The following is a 19,087-nucleotide window of genomic DNA, read 5'->3' on the forward strand; positions in this document are numbered from 1 at the left end:
TCACATCCAGTTGTAACATGATTTCCTGTATGGCTGGAGAGTGTCACCGTTTGATGAACTGCGATTAAAAGATGATGCTGTTAGTACAGTTGCTGTTGGGAAATATCAGATAGATCTAATAAGATATGACATTTGAGTATGTCAGTCTGTTTGTTTGTTGTTTTACGCCGCACTCAGCAGTAGTCCAGCAATACGATGGCGGGGTCTGATACAGACAGACAGTCCAGTGGTTGACAACATGAGCACCGATCGACACAACTGGGATACGATAACACGCAAGAAGAAAGTCAGAACCCCCATGGGTCTATACCCCAGCTTGTTAATTGTTGGAGGGATTAAAGTGTGGGCTTTCTACCTGCTGGGTTCTCCCACCTACCCTGTGTAGCAGGCTTTTTTGTGGTCGTCACTGGTGTTCTTGCGGTCCGACTCGGGTCGCTCGAGGCTGAAACACAGAACATGCTGTTCAGAAAACAATACAGACCACATTAGCATTATACATACAAGATATTCGACAAAGTTTATGTATTTAAATTTTTGACTGATGTATACAATTTTAAAACCATTTATCTTAGTAGAGGTATAACTATAAGGTAGTCTAGCGACTAACAAATCACTCAAACGACTATCATAAATATACAACACAAACATTGAGATTGCTGTTTATCTGAGCCGCGCCTGTACACGCTTGTTGGATTGAGACTTACGGTGCTACTGCCAATTGTTGACTTGTTTCAAATTATTAGGATAATAAGAGATTACATTTATCAGCTTGTTATTGTAGTGACTGTTCATATGAAGGTTTATGGAGTGAACTTTCAGGCTTATATTTGTTACAAAGTTGGACAGTGACAGTATCTACCATCTGCTGGGTTCTCACCACCTACCATGGGTCGTCACTGTCGTCATCTGTGCAGTCCTTTCTCTGTGGCTCCGGTCCCGACTCGGGTCGCTCGAGGCTGAAACACAAAATATGCTGTTCGGTTGGGTTGTGTGAGTTGGGTTTCACAGGTTCTTAGCATTATTCAAGCAATATCTAGACGGGGAACACTAGACATGGGCTTCACACATTGTACCCATGTGGGGGAATCGATCCCGGGTTTTCGGCGCGAAGAGCGAATGCTTTAACCACTAGGCTTCCCACCACCCAAAATCCCCATATGTGCCGTTTTAGAAAACTATATATTGCAGGTAAACATTATAACTACTGGCCTAAGAGAAGTTTTTGCTTTTCAACAAATGTGTGACTTTCAAATGTATTCACTGATCAACTTGATTTACAGCCGTAGAAACTAACAGTTTCAGTAAACTAGTCCTTATAATGATAGCATATAGCAAAACCTTTAAAAATGGCAAAATTAGGATACCTTTACTATTGGGCATTTGGCGAGGACTATAGGACTAGTGCCAATTTCTAACCCTGATTTATAATACATTTGCTGTAGTAGAGGTATTATTAATATACCGTAGCATGGTGACTGACAAATATTGGAATTGCTTACATTTATTAGATTTAGATTGCTGGAAAAACATAAGCTGCACACTGCCTCTGTGCTAACTGCCGAGATTTATCTCTTCTCTTTGTTGAAGTTGCAGTACTGAATAGGTTATTAGTATTTTAGTCTGACTTCGTTAGTTGTGGGTGGAATTGTTATGACAATGAAATGGTCCCCGCGAATTGGTGCGTTGTTGCATAATATCTGCATTTGAGTATCAATACTGTAAATAGCATACCTACTCAGTACATACAGGTCAAATACTGAACATTGTTTTCTGATTTTCATTGCATGCTATGCAATTACTGTGTATTTAAATTATACTCAGGTATTTGTTGTCAGTGAGAATCAGGGCACATCGTTAAATATATTTTGACCAGGATATGACGCCCACCAGTGTAATTCTGCGACAACCGCATGTGTACTGTAATAAAGCATAGTTTTGTCCTGAACTATTATAACGTCAAAGCAACGCAAGCGTCCTCATGCTATAACTATAATAGTTAAGGGCAACACTATACTTTATTACACTACACATGGGGGTAGAGCAAACTTTATTTCTTAACTAAAACTCAACAGTGTGATTAAATGACGTTTGAGGATTAATAAACAGCAGGCAAGGAACCAACAAGTACCTTATTTCAACATCTTTGATAATGCTTAGTTGCAACTTTCTTTAGCTTCAGTCATCGTCGTTCATTATCAAACCTACGTCTCCTTGCCAAATCCAGTAGTGGAGGGAAGGGGGGTCCGACGTCCGTTCATCCTCAGTACCTTCCGAGACATTCATGTGCTGGCGCACACTCACACAATCATTAAAACAAACGCAAGGTTTGATACTCACATCAACTTTACAAAGCTTTAGTCCATCCAACACACCATTAACTGGACAGGACAGGCTCGTCATCGAATGGACAACTGGAGTGACCGAGGTTCGACTCGATCTATTGTCTGTAACGACTCCATCTGTTGACTGTAAGTTTGTTTGTTTTGTTTGTTGTTTAACCCCACACTCAGCAATATTCCATCTGTGTATCTATATATATATATATATATATATATATATATATATATATATATATATATATATATATATGACGGCGGTCTGTAAATTATCGAGTCTGGACCAGACAGTCCAGTTATTGGCATCGATTGAGCATCGATCCATGCCATTGGGATACGATGACCACCCGATCCCGTTAGTCGCCTCTTACGACAAGCATAGTCGCCTGTTACAGAAAGCAGGGGTTGCTGAAGACCTATTCTACCACGGATCTTCATGGGTTTATTAATTTTAAGGACTCGATCTATTTACTGCAAGCCTGCACTTCTTACGATGGGAACATATTTTTAAACTAGTCGAGCCCGATGTGCCTGGCTCTTGCCCTGAGAGATCATTTTGGTTCATTAAAAACCATCAGACCATGAACTCATATTTGTGTTTTGATCGGAAAATTAGCGATAACAACTGACCAGTTACTAACCTTATCATAAGCAAACACAGCACCGAAGCTATCGAAACGGCAGCCACCATTTTGAATGTTGAATGTATAAAACATTTCGGCCGCTGACTTAGTGATGAAGTATCGCCTTGTCGCTGTTACATTTCGTATTGCTTATTTTCAAAATCTCTACTGAACATGAAATTTGATTGTAGATGAATGCGCCCAGATATTTAACTCAGTCACAACAATAACACATGTGCATACTTAAGTCCGTAAAGAAGGAGCTAAATCTGTAGGTTAAAGACGCGTTGGTTATCTGAAGTTTGATGCAGTAAGCATATAAACATCATCCAAACATTATTGGGAAATATGATCTTTATAAAATATCGATAAAGGATCGTCAAAAAGGATAATCCTGAATGACTATTATTTCGCGCCGCTTTAACAGTATTTGTGTTGTACCATGGTGTGTCAGCTTGATTTGGGAGGAAAATCCGAAATGTGGTATGTGCTGGGATTCGGCGATCTCTGCACGGCGAATGTCGCCGCCTAAGCCGACTGGGTCAACCGTGCCTACTCATCAATTTGAAAAGTTGTCGGAGAGAAATGAAATGAAAAAGAATTTTTTTTTTGTCTGTCTGTCTGTGTGTCTGTTTGTCCCTTTGTGTAAAGAAGATAACTATATTTACGGCACTAAATGCTACTCAACTGAACTCTCCTAAAAGAATCAATATTATTCTACTTTGTCTCTTTGTTGGTAAGCCAGCTATACAGGTGTACGGGACGGTATCTATACCTGCTATATACCAGTTAACAGAATATTTATCTATGTCTACAGAGCGTTAGAAAACCCTTGACAATGCGGTTCTGACAATTCAATCAGGAAGACGAGTTATTTTAAAATGGAACTCAAAAAGGTGGATATTCTGCGCTGGAACCTTCGGCGTCATATACGTTTTTCATTCAACAACTCCTTCACAAACGTAAAAACGTGTGTTCCGGTTTGGGGACCAACTACTGACATCTACCCCTATGTCTGTATTCCAGTGTGGAATTAATTATTCGTACTCTTCGGGCGCTTTTAAAGCTGAATGCATGCCTTTGGTGATAAATGTCCCCTTTTAGCAAAATGTCTATATTAATGGTAAACAGAATCAACACCAAATGAAAATGGCAGACAACATTCCATGCAACTAGGCCTAGTGTATTTAGCACGAAAACAAAACTATTGTGTCTGTATCATAATTCTCCACGGGACAACTGCCATTCCAAGGAACCATCTGTCAATGTATACTATAGATCACGCTTTTACTTTGTGTTTTTCCACCTGGTCGAGGTAAGACCAAGTGATGAGAAACTAGACCCGTGACTGCAAATATATAAATTGTCAGTGCAAGAGAATAACCAATCTAGATTATCCGCCGAAACAGCGGTAAAAAATATGTGAATGACCACTGAAAATCGGTGATGACACCAGGTGTTCGCGAAAATGATAAGCATGTCCTGACCTTCGGGGAGCACCCGCACTATATGGTGGCATAAGCTCTAACCGCAATAAAATATTCTCCCTTGAACAGTTTGTTTTTTAAACTATATGTAATAGTTTTCTAATAAATCTACTGGATGTGTAGGTAATGGAATTAATGCCTTACGGGTACTTGAGTAGAAAGAACATGCATTTCTTTTTCTTTAAACAATTGCCAATAACATGTCACATTTGCTCTTGTAGATTTTTTAGAGAGTTTATTCTAAGGTCGCACATACGCCATGTGACGAGGAGAGGAGTTATACATTCATATGGAGCATGTCCACTAAAGTTGTGAAGTAAATATCACAGATAAACTAGATAAATCAAAGTACAACTTATCTAGACATCAATATGAACTACGTTAGAATAATGACATGTACATGCATGGATATGATGCATTTGAATACAATAAACAGTTAAAACAAAATCATGCTTATATTAGTAATATGAAATGAACGAAGTAAAACCAAACACGTTTGACAAACAAATAAAAATAATCAGTGAGATGTCAGAGCTATTGTCGTTCTTGAACTGGCGGACGTCAGCGAGGGGTAGCCAGTATGTTCAATGTGTTCTGTAGACACAAAACGTTACGGGTCGACCCGTCTCCGCACGGGACGCACTAGGTCAAGATCACAAGTTCTAATCCGCTCAACTGAGAATTGTTGGTCGGCCATCTCTTGAGCCATGTTATATTAATAAGTGACCGATGTGTATTTGATACTTAAATTAGCGTTTTAGTGTCTGGCATGGAAATCATGGCTAAAAAAGAATCACTAGTGATCATACACTTTGTTTTCTATAATCTACGGCCGTAAGTTTGTGGAAACTAGACTTTCCAACGAATTAATCGTGACTTTCTCTTGTATGTATTGCAACAGTTGCAACAGTATGAAAACGTGTGTGTGTGTGTGTGTGTGTGTGTGTGTGTGTCTGTGTCTGTGTCTGCGTCTGTGTGTCTGTGTCTGTGTCTGTGTCTGTGTCTGTGTGTCTGTGTCTGTGTTGTCCAGTCTCAAGTCAGAAATCTGAATTTTCGGAGTCAGTTTTATGTAAGATAACACTGACTCGATCTCATGATCAATCCAGTTATTAACCATGGCCACTGCTGGTTATTTGCGCAAACACATCAGACGAAATAAACATACAATGAATTCCCGTTTAGTAGAAACCTTAAGTAGAAAGAGACCCTGATGTAGAGACCTTTCTTGGCCCTGGCACGCTCGAGGACACGAGGTGTGTTATTTCTACATCTAAATAGCATTTCTTCATTCATTGTTACAGGTTATGGAGTGTGTAATGACAATGTATTGCCAGATTGTTATAACAGATAACAAAGCATCTTCACTAATATAACTAACTCTACACAATTTTCAAAGTCCTCATTAGATTATAGGAACCCAACATTTCTGTTAACATTACCCTTTGTCATATGAAATTACCCGTTTTTACCCCACTGAATATTCCAAAGCTTCATTTAGGTTTGGCATATCTTCAGTTAGGGTTGGCATCTTTGCGGACTGATTAGGGGCTGACGAGACAATCATCTCAACACTAATATATACACGTAGCTTCCAACATGTTTTAAATTCCATCATACAGAAAATCGTTAACCCAAATATAATATTTGACGGTGTATGTCCAAGGTACAAAATTATTTCGAGCAAGACATGTAAATCTGTAAGCCACATGTTGACGTGCCCTATACACAGCATCATGACATGTCCTGTAAACCCTATGTTTACATGCCCAGTTAACTCTTTGCCTAAATGCTCAGTATAGGCCTATGTTGACATGTCCTGTAAACCCTATCTCGACATGTCCTGTAAACCCTATCTCGACATGCTCTGTAGCCGTATGCTGGCATGCCCTGTCAACCCTATCTCGACATGCTCTGTAAGGCCTATGTTGACATGCACCCTAAGCCCCATGAAAACATGTTCTGTAAGCCACATGTTGACATGCCAAGCAGACCCTATGTCGACATGCCATGCAAACCCTATGTCGACATGTTGACAAGCCCTATAAGCCCCATGTTGCCATGCTCTGTAAGCCCTAATGTTGCCATGCCCTGTAAGCCCCAATGTTGACATGCCCTATAAGCCCCCATGTTGCCATGCTCTGTAAGCCCTAATTTTGCCATGCCCTGTAAGCCCCAATGTTGACATGCCCTATAAGCCCCCATGTTGCCATGCTCTGTAAGCTCTAATGTTGCCATGCCCTGTAAGCCCCAATGTTGACATGCCCTATAAGCCCTAATGTTGCCATGCGCTGTAAGCCCTAATGTTGCCATGCCCTGTAAGCTCCAATGTTGACATGCCCTATAAGCCCCATGTTGCCATGCTCTGTAAGCCCTAATGTTGCCATGCCCTGTAAGCCCCAATGTTGACATGCCCTATAAGCCCCCATGTTGCCATGCTCTGTAAGCCCTAATGTTGCCATGCCCTGTAAGCCCCAATGTTGACATGCCCTATAAGCCCCCATGTTGCCATGCTCTGTAAGCCCTAATGTTGCCATGCCCTGTAAGCCCCAATGTTGACATGCCCTATAAGCCCTAATGTTGCCATGCGCTGTAAGCCCTAATGTTGCCATGCCCTGTAAGCCCCAATGTTGACATGCCCTATAAGCCCCATGTTGCCATGCTCTGTAAGCCCTAATGTTGCCATGCCCTGTAAGCCCCAATGTTGACATGCCCTATAAGCCCCCATGTTGCCATGCTCTGTAAGCCCCAATGTTGCCATGCCCTGTAAGCCCTAATGTTGCCATGCGCTGTAAGCCCCATGTTGCCATGCCCTGTAAGGCCTAATGTTGACATGCCCTATAAGCCCCATGTTGCCATGCTCTGTAAGCCCTAATGTTGCCATGCCCTGTAAGCCCCAATGTTGACATGCCCTGTAAACCTTATGTCAATATTCCCTGTATGTCATATGTTAACATACACTGAGTGAGTGAGTGAGTGAGTATGGTTTTACGCCGCTTTTAGCAATATTCCAGCAATATCACGGCGGGGGACACCAGAAATGGGCTTCACACATTGTACCAACGTCGGGAATCGAACCCGGGTCTTCGGCGTGACGTTAACATACACTGTTAACCCTATGTCGACATGCCATGCAAACCCTATGTCGACATGTTGACATGCCCTATAAGCCCCATGTTGCCATGCTCTGTAAGCCCCCATGTTGCCATGCTCTGTAAGCCCCCATGTTGCCATGCTCTGTAAGCCCCCATGTTGCCATGCTCTGTAAGCCCCCATGTTGCCATGCTCGGTAAGCCCTCATGTTGCCATGCTCGGTAAGCCCCCATGTTGCCATGCTCGGTAAGCTCCCATGTTGCCATGCTCTGTAAGCCCCCATGTTGCCATACTCGGTAAGCCCCCATGTTGCCATGCCCTATAAGCCCCATGTTGCCATGCTCTGTAAGCCCTAATGTTGCCATGCTCTGTAAGCCCCAATGTTGCCATGCTCTGTAAGCCCCAATGTTGCCATGCTCTGTAAGCCCCCATGTTGCCATGCTCTGTAAGCCCCCATGTTGCCATGCTCTGTAAGCCCCCATGTTGCCATGCTCTGTAAGCCCCCATGTTGCCATGCCCTATAAGCCCCATGTTGCCATGCTCTGTAAACCTTATGTCAGTATTCTCTGTATGTCATATGTTAACATACACTGTTAACCCTGTGTCGACATGCCCAGTAAACCCTATGTCATAATGCTCTGTAAGCCTGTTGTCATTGTTAATGCTACATACACTTTTTGAAATGAGCTTAATTTACGGTCTCCACATTTAAACATAGAAAGTTTAGACACATTTGTAAAGGCAGAGGAAGGCATATCCTTTGCATGCATTCGATATATTGTTTGAAATTCAAGACATACATTTATGGATGTTTTTGTCCAGCTCGCCACTAAGTTTTACAAGACTCTCTTTGAAAGTCTCTCTCTCCCGTTCAACATGTCTGAACTGTTGTGTTACTGCCTGAAGTTGTGTCTTTGTGTTGTGTACACTGGCTTTCAGGCTGTTGACTTCATCCAGGACACGTCCGCTAATAATTTCCTCAATGTAACCTTCTTTCAGAATGTCAGTAATCGCTTGTTTCACTAGAAGCTTCACCAAGGCAGGAATGAACGTGTTAGTCAGGCTCTCTTTCAGTGATGACTCCAACGTGCTAACTTTATGATTCATTTTAGTCTCAAGATTAACAGCTGTATGGTGTCATACTCGTACATGCCGACACCAGTTTGACAGCTTTCACTGGCCGACTGAACCTACTAGAGGGAGAGATCCACTCGTGGAAACACACATATAAAAAAACTTGGGCTCTACGTGCTTGTAAATAAATCTCATCTCAACTGACACAGATTCTTTCATCTCTTCGGAAAAGTCGGAATCAGCTTTCTCCTGTGAACATGATTTGTTTTTCAGGTGAATAATTGACATGCCTTTGCATGCGTTTGTGACGGGTTCAACCGGTGGGGCAGGATGCGCTCATCGTTTCGCGAACCCCTGGCATCACTATTTGATGGTGACTCATAAACACATGCTCATGATATAGTCTGAATCATACAATCGACTCTGGTTTTGGCAAAGATTTCTTATGAATAAGGAAAGGGTTTTGTGGCATTCATGTTCCAGGATTGTAAAAAAAACATGTGCCTCAATTTGTAAAAGTGTTCTTTGCCTCTACGCCAATCTGTTCTCTTCATAAGTCAGACAGTTTTAATGTGGACTGTTGCTTCAGCAAGTATATTTTACTATTATAAAATTATCTCAGTATCTATATTACGCAAAGAATATAACAACCTGTGGTAATATTAACACCAACATTTCTCACTGTTTGTACCCAGTATGTATGCGGGAGAACACTGTTCCAACCATTATGATATAAATGTTTGTAATCAGGATGTATGCCGTAGAACACTGTTCCAACCATTATGATATAAATGTTTGTAATCAGGATGTATGCTGTAGGACACTGTTCCAACCATTATGATATAAATGTTTGTAATCAGGATGTATGCTGTAGGACACTGTTCCAACCTTTATGATATAAATGTTTGTAATCAGGATGTATGCTGTAGGACACTGTTTCAACCATTATGATATAAATGTTTGTAATCAGGATGTATGCTGTAGAACACTGTTCCAACCATTATGATATAAATGTTTGTACCCAGTATGTATGCTGTAGGACACTGTTCCAACCATTATGATATAAATGTTTGTAATCAGGATGTATGCTGTAGAACACTGTTCCAACCATTATGATATAAATGTTTGAAATCAGGATGTATGCGGGAGAACACTGTTCCAACCATTATGATATAAATGTTTGTAATTAGGATGTATGCTGTAGAACACTGTTCCAACCATTATGATATAAATGTTTGTACCCAGTATGTATGCTGTAGGACACTGTTCCAACCATTATGATATAAATGTTTGTAATCAGGATGTATGCTGTAGAACACTGTTCCAACCATTATGATATAAATGTTTGAAATCAGGATGTATGCGGGAGAACACTGTTCCAACCATTATGATATAAATGTTTGTAATCAGGATGTATGCTGTAGAACACTGTTCCAACCATTATGATATAAATGTTTGTAATCAGGATGTATGCTGTAGGACACTGTTCCAACCATTATGATATAAATGTTTGTAATCAGGATGTATGCTGTAGAACACTGTTCCAACCATTATGATATAAATGTTTGTAATCAGGATGTATGCTGTAGGACACTGTTCCAACCATTATGATATAAATGTTTGTAATCAGGATGTATGCTGTAGGACACTGTTCCAACCATTATGATATAAATGTTTGTAATCAGGATGTATGCTGTAGGACACTGTTCCAACCATTATGATATAAATGTTTGAAATCAGGATGTATGCTGTAGGACACTGTTCCAACCATTATGATATAAATGTTTGTAATCAGGATGTATGCTGTAGAACACTGTTCCAACCATTATGATATAAATGTTTGTAATCAGGATGTATGCTGTAGAACACTGTTCCAACCATTATGATATAAATGTTTGTAATCAGGATGTATGCTGTAGGACACTGTTCCAACCATTATGATATAAATGTTTGTAATCAGGATGTATGCTGTAGGACACTGTTCCAACCATTATGATATAAATGTTTGTAATCAGGATGTATGCTGTAGAACACTGTTCCAACCATTATGATATAAATGTTTGTAATCAGGATGTATGCTGTAGGACACTGTTCCAACCATTATGATATAAATGTTTGTAATCAGGATGTATGCTGTAGGACACTGTTCCAACCATTATGATATAAATGTTTGTAATCAGGATGTATGCTGTAGAACACTGTTCCAACCATTATGATATAAATGTTTGTAATCAGGATGTATGCTGTAGGACACTGTTCCAACCATTATGATATAAATGTTTGAAATAAGGATGTATGCGGGAGAACACTGTTCCAACCATTATGATATAAATGTTTGTAATCAGGATGTATGCTGTAGGACACTGTTCCAACCATTATGATATAAATGTTTGAAATCAGGATGTATGCGGGAGAACACTGTTCCAACCATTATGATATAAATGTTTGTAATCAGGATGTATGCTGTAGAACACTGTTCCAACCATTATGATATAAATGTTTGTAATCAGGATGTATGCTGTAGAACACTGTTCCAACCATTATGATATAAATGTTTGTAATCAGGATGTATGCTGTAGGACACTGTTCCAACCATTATGATGTAAATGTTTGTAATCAGGATGTATGCTGTAGGACACTGTTCCAACCATTATGATGTAAATGTTTGTAATCAGGATGTATGCTGTAGGACACTGTTCCAACCATTATGATATATATATGTTTGTAATCAGGATGTATGCTGTAGGACACTGTTCCAACCATTATGATATATATATGTTTGTAATCAGGATGTATGCTGTAGAACACTGTTCCAACCATTATGATATAAATGTTTGTAATCAGGATGTATGCTGTAGGACACTGTTCCAACCATTATGATATAAATGTTTGAAATCAGTATGTATGCTGTAGGACACTGTTCCAACCATTATGATGTAAATGTTTGTAATCAGGATGTATGCTGTAGGACACTGTTCCAACCATTATGATATAAATGTTTGTAATCAGTATGTATGCGGGAGAACACTGTTCCAACCATTATGATATAAATGTTTGTAATCAGTATGTATGCTGTAGGACACTGTTCCAACCATTATGATATAAATGTTTGTAATCAGTATGTATGCTGTAGGACACTGTTCCAACCATTATGATATAAATGTTTGTAATCAGGATGTATGCCGTAGGACACTGTTCCAACCATTATGATATAAATGTTTGTAATCAGGATGTATGCTGTAGGACACTGTTCCAACCATTATGATATAAATGTTCGTAATCAGGATGTATGCTGTAGGACACTGTTCCAACCATTATGATATAAATGTTTGTAATCAGGATGTATGCTGTAGGACACTGTTCCAACCATTATGATGTAAATATTTGAAATCAGGATGTATGCTGTAGAACACTGTTCCAACCATTATGATATAAATGTTTGAAATCAGTATGTATGCTGTAGGACACTGTTCCAACCATTATGACGTAAATGTTTGTAATCAGGATGTATGCTGTAGGACACTGTTCCAACCATTATGATATAAATGTTTGAAATCAGTATGTATGCTGTAGAACACTGTTCCAACCATTATGATATAAATGTTTGTAATCAGGATGTATGCTGTAGAACACTGTTCCAACCATTATGATATAAATGTTTGTAATCAGGATGTATGCTGTAGAACACTGTTCCAACCATTATGATATAAATGTTTGTAATCAGGATGTATGCTGTAGAACACTGTTCCAACCATTATGATATAAATGTTTGTAATCAGGATGTATGCTGTAGGACACTGTTCCAACCATTATGATATAAATGTTTGAAATCAGGATGTATGCTGTAGAACACTGTTCCAACCATTATGATATAAATGTTTGTAATCAGGATGTATGCTGTAGGACACTGTTCCAACCATTATGATATAAATGTTTGTAATCAGGATGTATGCTGTAGAACACTGTTCCAACCATTATGATATAAATGTTTGTAATCAGGATGTATGCTGTAGGACACTGTTCCAACCATTATGATATAAATGTTTGTAATCAGGATGTATGCTGTAGAACACTGTTCCAACCATTATGATATAAATGTTTGTAATCAGGATGTATGCTGTAGGACACTGTTCCAACCATTATGATATAAATGTTTGAAATCAGGATGTATGCTGTAGAACACTGTTCCAACCATTATGATATAAATGTTTGTAATCAGGATGTATGCTGTAGGACACTGTTCCAACCATTATGATATAAATGTTTGAAATCAGGATGTATGCTGTAGGACACTGTTCCAACCATTATGATATAAATGTTTGTAATCAGGATGTATGCTGTAGGACACTGTTCCAACCATTATGATATAAATGTTTGTAATCAGGATGTATGCTATAGGACACTGTTCCAACCATTATGATATAAATGTTTGTAATCAGGATGTATGCTGTAGGACACTGTTCCAACCATTATGATATAAATGATTGTAATCAGGATGTATGCTGTAGGACACTGTTCCAACCATTATGATATAAATGTTTGTAATCAGGATGTATGCTGTAGGACACTGTTCCAACCATTATGATATAAATGTTTGTAATCAGGATGTATGCTCTAGGACACTGTTCCAACCATTATGATATAAATGTTTGTAATCAGGATGTATGCTGTAGAACACTGTTCCAACCATTATGATATAAATGTTTGTAATCAGGATGTATGCTGTAGGACACTGTTCCAACCATTATGATATAAATGTTTGTAATCAGGATGTATGCTGTAGGACACTGTTCCAACCATTATGATATAAATGTTTGTAATCAGGATGTATGCTGTAGAACACTGTTCCAACCATTATGATATAAATGTTTGTAATCAGGATGTATGCTGTAGAACACTGTTCCAACCATTATGATATAAATGTTTGTAATCAGGATGTATGCTGTAGAACACTGTTCCAACCATTATGATATAAATGTTTGTAATCAGGATGTATGCTGTAGAACACTGTTCCAACCATTATGATATAAATGTTTGTAATCAGGATGTATGCTGTAGAACACTGTTCCAACCATTATGATATAAATGTTTGTAATCAGGATGTATGCTGTAGAACACTTTTCCAACCATTATGATATAAATGTTTGTAATCAGGATGTATGCTGTAGAACACTGTTCCAACCATTATGATATAAATGTTTGTAATCAGGATGTATGCTGTAGGACACTGTTCCAACCATTATGATATAAATGTTTGTAATCAGGATGTATGCTGTAGAACACTGTTCCAACCATTATGATATAAATGTTTGTAATCAGGATGTATGCTGTAGAACACTGTTCCAACCATTATGATATAAATGTTTGTAATCAGGATGTATGCTGTAGAACACTGTTCCAACCATTATGATATAAATGTTTGTAATCAGGATGTATGCTGTAGGACACTGTTCCAACCATTATGATATAAATGTTTGAAATCAGTATGTATGCTGTAGGACACTGTTCCAACCATTATGATGTAAATGTTTGTAATCAGTATGTATGCTGTAGGACACTGTTCCAACCATTATGATATAAATGTTTGTAATCAGTATGTATGCGGGAGAACACTGTTCCAACCATTATGATATCAATGTTTGTAATCAGTATGTATGCTGTAGGACACTGTTCCAACCATTATGATATAAATGTTTGTAATCAGTATGTATGCTGTAGGACACTGTTCCAACCATTATGATTTAAATGTTTGTAATTAGGATGTATGCCGTAGGACACTGTTCCAACCATTATGATATAAATGTTTGTAATCAGGATGTATGCTGTAGGACACTGTTCCAACCATTATGATATAAATGTTCGTAATCAGGATGTATGCTGTAGGACACTGTTCCAACCATTATGATATAAATGTTTGTAATCAGGATGTATGCTGTAGGACACTGTTCCAACCATTATGATGTAAATATTTGAAATCAGGATGTATGCTGTAGAACACTGTTCCAACCATTATGATATAAATGTTTGAAATCAGTATGTATGCTGTAGGACACTGTTCCAACCATTATGATGTAAATGTTTGTAATCAGGATGTATGCTGTAGGACACTGTTCCAACCATTATGATATAAATGTTTGAAATCAGTATGTATGCTGTAGAACACTGTTCCAACCATTATGATATAAATGTTTGTAATCAGGATGTATGCTGTAGAACACTGTTCCAACCATTATGATATAAATGTTTGTAATCAGGATGTATGCTGTAGAACACTGTTCCAACCATTATGATATAAATGTTTGTAATCAGGATGTATGCTGTAGAACACTGTTCCAACCATTATGATATAAATGTTTGTAATCAGGATGTATGCTGTAGGACACTGTTCCAACCATTATGATATAAATGTTTGAAATCAGGATGTATGCTGTAGAACACTGTTCCAACCATTATGATATAAATGTTTGTAATCAGGATGTATGCTGTAGGACACTGTTCCAACCATTATGATATAAATGTTTGTAATCAGGATGTATGCTGTAGAACACTGTTCCAACCATTATGATATAAATGTTTGTAATCAGGATGTATGCTGTAGGACACTGTTCCAACCATTATGATATAAATGTTTGTAATCAGGATGTATGCTGTAGAACACTGTTCCAACCATTATGATATAAATGTTTGTAATCAGGATGTATGCTGTAGGACACTGTTCCAACCATTATGATATAAATGTTTGTAATCAGGATGTATGCTGTAGAACACTGTTCCAACCATTATGATATAAATGTTTGTAATCAGGATGTATGCTGTAGGACACTGTTCCAACCATTATGATATAAATGTTTGAAATCAGGATGTATGCTGTAGAACACTGTTCCAACCATTATGATATAAATGTTTGTAATCAGGATGTATGCTGTAGGACACTGTTCCAACCATTATGATATAAATGTTTGAAATCAGGATGTATGCTGTAGGACACTGTTCCAACCATTATGATATAAATGTTTGTAATCAGGATGTATGCTGTAGGACACTGTTCCAACCATTATGATATAAATGTTTGTAATCAGGATGTATGCTATAGGACACTGTTCCAACCATTATGATATAAATGTTTGTAATCAGGATGTATGCTGTAGGACACTGATCCAACCATTATGATATAAATGATTGTAATCAGGATGTATGCTGTAGGACACTGTTCCAACCATTATGATATAAATGTTTGTAATCAGGATGTATGCTGTAGGACACTGTTCCAACCATTATGATATAAATGTTTGTAATCAGGATGTATGCTCTAGGACACTGTTCCAACCATTATGATATAAATGTTTGTAATCAGGATGTATGCTGTAGAACACTGTTCCAACCATTATGATATAAATGTTTGTAATCAGGATGTATGCTGTAGGACACTGTTCCAACCATTATGATATAAATGTTTGTAATCAGGATGTATGCTGTAGGACACTGTTCCAACCATTATGATATAAATGTTTGTAATCAGGATGTATGCTGTAGAACACTGTTCCAACCATTATGATATAAATGTTTGTAATCAGGATGTATGCTGTAGAACACTGTTCCAACCATTATGATATAAATGTTTGTAATCAGGATGTATGCTGTAGAACACTGTTCCAACCATTATGATATAAATGTTTGTAATCAGGATGTATGCTGTAGAACACTGTTCCAACCATTATGATATAAATGTTTGTAATCAGGATGTATGCTGTAGAACACTGTTCCAACCATTATGATATAAATGTTTGTAATCAGGATGTATGCTGTAGAACACTGTTCCAACCATTATGATATAAATGTTTGTAATCAGGATGTATGCTGTAGAACACTGTTCCAACCATTATGATATAAATGTTTGTAATCAGGATGTATGCTGTAGGACACTGTTCCAACCATTATGATATAAATGTTTGTAATCAGGATGTATGCTGTAGAACACTGTTCCAACCATTATGACATAAATGTTTGTAATCAGGATGTATGCTGTAGAACACTGTTCCAACCATTATGATATAAATGTTTGTAATCAGGATGTATGCTGTAGAACACTGTTCCAACCATTATGATATAAATGTTTGTAATCAGGATGTATGCTGTAGAACACTGTTCCAACCATTATGATATAAATGTTTGTAATCAGGATGTATGCTGTAGGACACTGTTCCAACCATTATGATATAAATGTTTGTAATCAGGATGTATGCTGTAGAACACTGTTCCAACCATTATGATATAAATGTTTGTAATCAGGATGTATGCTGTAGAACACTGTTCCAACCATTATGATATAAATGTTTGTAATCAGGATGTATGCTGTAGAACACTGTTCCAACCATTATGATATAAATGTTTGTAATCAGGATGTATGCTGTAGAACACTGTTCCAACCATTATGATATAAATGTTTGTAATCAGGATGTATGCTGTAGAACACTGTTCCAACCATTATCATATAAATGTTTGTACCCAGTATGTATGCTGTAGAACACTGTTCCAACCATTATGATATAAATGTTTGTAATCAGGATGTATGCTGTAGGACACTGTTCCAACCATTATGATATAAATGTTTGTAATCAGGATGTATGCCGTAGGACACTGTTCAAACCATTATGATATAAATGTTTGTAATCAGGATGTATGCTGTAGAACACTGTTCCAACCATTATGATATAAATGTTTGTAATCAGGATGTATGCTGTAGAACACTGTTCCAACCATTATGATATAAATGTTTGTAATCAGGATGTATGCTGTAGAACACTGTTCCAACCATTATGATATAAATGTTTGTAATCAGGATGTATGCTGTAGAACACTGTTCCAACCATTATGATATAAATGTTTGTAATCAGGATGTATGCTGTAGAACACTGTTCCAACCATTATGATATAAATGTTTGTAATCAGGATGTATGCTGTAGAACACTGTTCCAACCATTATGATATAAATGTTTGTAATCAGGATGTATGCTGTAGAACACTGTTCCAACCATTATGATATAAATGTTTGTAATCAGGATGTATGCTGTAGAACACTGTTCCAACCATTATGATATAAATGTTTGTAATCAGGATGTATGCTGTAGAACACTGTTCCAACCATTATGATATAAATGTTTGTAATCAGGATGTATGCTGTAGAACACTGTTCCAACCATTATGATATAAATGTTTGTAATCAGGATGTATGCTGTAGAACACTGTTCCAACCATTATGATATAAATGTTTGTAATCAGGATGTATGCTGTAGAACACTGTTCCAACCATTATGATATAAATGTTTGTAATCAGGATGTATTCTGTAGAACACTGTTCCAACCATTATGATATAAATGTTTGTAATCAGGATGTATGCCGTAGGACACTGTTCCAACCATTATGATATAAATGTTTGTAATCAGGATGTATGCTGTAGAACACTGTTCCAACCATTATGATATAAATGTTTGTAATCAGGATGTATGCTGTAGAACACTGTTCCAACCATTATGATATAAATGTTTGTAATCAGGATGTATGCTGTAGAACACTGTTCCAACCATTATGATATAAATGTTTGTAATCAGGATGTATGCTGTAGAACACTGTTCCAACCATTATGATATAAATGTTTGTAATCAGGATGTATGCTGTAGAACACTGTTCCAACCATTATGATATAAATGTTTGTAATCAGGATGTATGCTGTAGAACACTGTTCCAACCATTATGATATAAATGTTTGTAATCAGGATGTATGCTGTAGAACACTGTTCCAACCATTATGATATAAATGTTTGTAATCAGGATGTATTCTGTAGAACACTGTTCCAACCATTATGATATAAATGTTTGTAATCAGGATGTATGCTGTAGGACACTGTTCCAACCATTATGATATAAATGTTTGTAATCAGGATGTATGCTGTAGAACACTGTTCCAACCATTATGATATAAATGTTTGTAATCAGGATGTATGCTGTAGGACACTGTTCCAACCATTATGATATAAATGTTTGTAATCAGGATGTATGCTGTAGAACACTGTTCCAACCATTATGATATAAATGTTTGTAATCAGGATGTATGCTGTAGAACACTGTTCCAACCATTATGATATAAATGTTTGTAATCAGGATGTATGCTGTAGAACACTGTTCCAACCATTATGATATAAATGTTTGTAATCAGGATGTATGCTGTAGAACACTGTTCCAACCATTATGATATAAATGTTTGTAATCAGGATGTATGCTGTAGAACACTGTTCCAACCATTATGATATAAGTGTTTGTAATCAGGATGTATGCTGTAGAACACTGTTCCAACCATTATGATATAAATGTTTGTAATCAGGATGTATTCTGTAGAACACTGTTCCAACCATTATGATATAAATGTTTGTAATCAGGATGTATGCTGTAGGACACTGTTCCAACCATTATGATATAAAT

General features: G+C 37.5%; 1 protein-coding gene across 1 annotated transcript in view; it reads right to left on the reverse strand.

The window, feature by feature from the left end:
• LOC125383584 (ankyrin repeat domain-containing protein 1-like) overlaps positions 1-19,087 on the reverse strand; it is a 153,365-nt gene that overhangs the window by 110,608 nt on the left and 23,670 nt on the right. The window contains exon 3 of the mRNA XM_048402145.1: positions 885-956. Within this exon, the coding sequence (XP_048258102.1) occupies positions 885-956 (72 nt within the window). The remainder of the gene's footprint in view (positions 1-884; positions 957-19,087) is intronic.

Source organism: Haliotis rufescens, unplaced genomic scaffold (assembly GCF_023055435.1).
Source record: "Haliotis rufescens isolate VD_foot unplaced genomic scaffold, xgHalRufe1.0.p SCAF_24, whole genome shotgun sequence".
Lineage (NCBI taxonomy): Eukaryota > Metazoa > Mollusca > Gastropoda > Lepetellida > Haliotidae > Haliotis > Haliotis rufescens.